Here is a 2,216-nt window from a genome sequence, read left to right as displayed (position 1 = left end):
TAAGTCAAGTTATATTTATAAAATGTATAGTATACAAATGGAATATATTGTTTAATTGTTCCCCCCCAATCAAAGATAAAACTTCCAAATGGTTCAATCTGAAGGCCAAAATCTAAGAATAAATAAATTAATATTGACAATAACAAAGAGGTGTGTACAAGAGTACTATTAGACCCTTTCAGCTGTTATTATCACTTTGACAAGATCTTCTCATTACATTTCTTCTATATATATATATATATGTATGCATCAGATTTCACATTATATACATCATTAACAACATAGATACTAAACACAAACACGAACATCATATATATCGATCGTCATAAAATTATAGAGAAAATGGCCAGGAAGAGAAAAGTTGCCAATGATCAAGAACAAATCATGAATGATCATCCTGAGGAGAACATGGCTTGGGATGAGGTGGTTAATGCGGCTGCGCTAGGTGGCCCACGAAGGGCTAGGAAGCGGTTTGTGGGTGTCCGCCAGCGTCCCTCTGGCAGATGGGTGGCAGAAATCAAAGATACCATACAAAAGATTAGAGTATGGCTAGGCACCTTTGACACGGCTGAAGAAGCAGCTAGAGCTTACGATGAAGCGGCTTGCTTGTTAAGAGGAGCCAATACTCGCACTAACTTCTGGCCATCTTCACAATCTTCTTTAACCACACCTGCACTCCCTTCCAAAATCACGAACCTACTTCTTCATCGGCTTAAAGCTAGAAACAATTCTTTAGCAGCCTTGGCTGCAGGTGGTTCGTCTCAGAATAGTAGTACTTCTCAGCTGACTGTTAATCGTCATGATGACAGGAAGCAGGAGGAGTTTAGGGATGACATGGTTGAATTTTCAGATACAATATTTACTGATTTTTTAAATGACATGGATGAGTATGTTCCTGATAACAATGAGATTATGTTGTCAACTTTACCCGTTAAAGATGACCCGTGTCAGTTGATAGATCAACCTACTAGTTTAAATGTTGATCATGAGGATCATATAGTATCTGAATCTCAAAGTTCAAGCGGTGATACGAATAATTTAGATGTCATGGAAGACGATAATGATGATGATGAAGGGAATAGTGATATAGGCGTGATTGACTTCGGGTTCATTGATGAACTTGGATCATCTTGTAGCTTTTCTCCATTTGAGATAGCTCAAGAAATAGCATCAGATCAGATACAAGAAGAAGGTTTTAATGGAAATGAAGGTGAAGAGCCATTAACTATATCTGAAGCAATGAAGAGGATGAAATATGAACGAAAGTACTCAGCTTCTCTTTATGCTTTCAATGGCATACCCGAGTGTTTGAAGCTGAAGCTTGGACTGGGAGGGGGGTCAAAGTCAAGAGAAAAGTCTAAAATGCAGAGGACTAGTTTACATCAACAGTTTGATAAGAAGTCAGATGAAGAATCAAAGAAGGATGTTGAAGGAGAGGGTGTGATTTCTAATGTTACCGATGGAGAGTTATCGTTATGGAATTCTCTTGATCTTCCAACCATATGTTTTGTTAATTAACAAGCTGGACAGGTTCTTAGTTTGGAGTTTTAATTCTTAGCAGTTTTAACTTTTAATGATGTGTTGCCCATGTAGTACTACAATGTTTTCTTTTTTTTCTTTTTGACGTTCATCGGTCATGAAAATTCTGGGATGCCATAGAATTCTACTGACTTTGAGCATTTGACTTTGGATCCAGATTACCATAATGATATTGTAACTATTTTTTTTTTTTCTCCAGCGATTCTGCATTCTGACTTTTACATTGGAATGGTTATATGTCATCATTTTAGAAAAGATGTGTTGATCTAGTCACGCTCATTTATACACTAAAGTTTAAAAATGAAGAGGATGGGTAAGCATGAAATATTATCCATCAAATGACTAAAGATTTTGTAATCTAAAGATGAATGTGTATTGAGGTCCGAGTCTAAGAGGCTGCTTTTCGGGTTTTTGCCTAATATGTTGTCATGCCTTTGGGCGGACTATTAGGGAGTTCTTCCTCTACTTGATATTGGGTGAGGGGGCTCCTTAGCGTAGCACAACATAGTTTAGACCTTCCGTTGTGATATTTGATCCGCACCTGTAAAAAAAAATGTATTAAGGTCCATCCAATGATGCTTCAGTCGGGGTAGTAGAAGTAAGCGGCTGAGTTAGCCTAGCCTACCCTAAAAGTGGTATAGTAGGGTATAGTAGGCCAGCGAGTTAGCGAAGACGCT

At 37.9% G+C, this 2,216-nt stretch overlaps 1 protein-coding gene across 1 annotated transcript; it reads left to right on the top strand.

Moving 5' to 3' along the window:
* Positions 1–342: 342 nt before the first annotated feature.
* On the top strand, positions 343–1,518 carry LOC122602612 (ethylene-responsive transcription factor ERN1-like). Its single transcript, XM_043775213.1, has one exon. The coding sequence runs from the start codon at positions 343–345 to the stop codon at positions 1,516–1,518; it is 1,176 nt and encodes a 391-aa protein (XP_043631148.1).
* Positions 1,519–2,216: the final 698 nt, after the last annotated feature.

The sequence above is a fragment of the Erigeron canadensis genome, chromosome 6 (genome assembly GCF_010389155.1).
Source record: "Erigeron canadensis isolate Cc75 chromosome 6, C_canadensis_v1, whole genome shotgun sequence".
In the NCBI taxonomy this organism is placed as follows: domain Eukaryota; kingdom Viridiplantae; phylum Streptophyta; class Magnoliopsida; order Asterales; family Asteraceae; genus Erigeron; species Erigeron canadensis.
The sequence above is the reverse complement of the archived record's forward strand: the minus strand, read 5'-3'. Positions and strand labels throughout refer to the sequence as shown.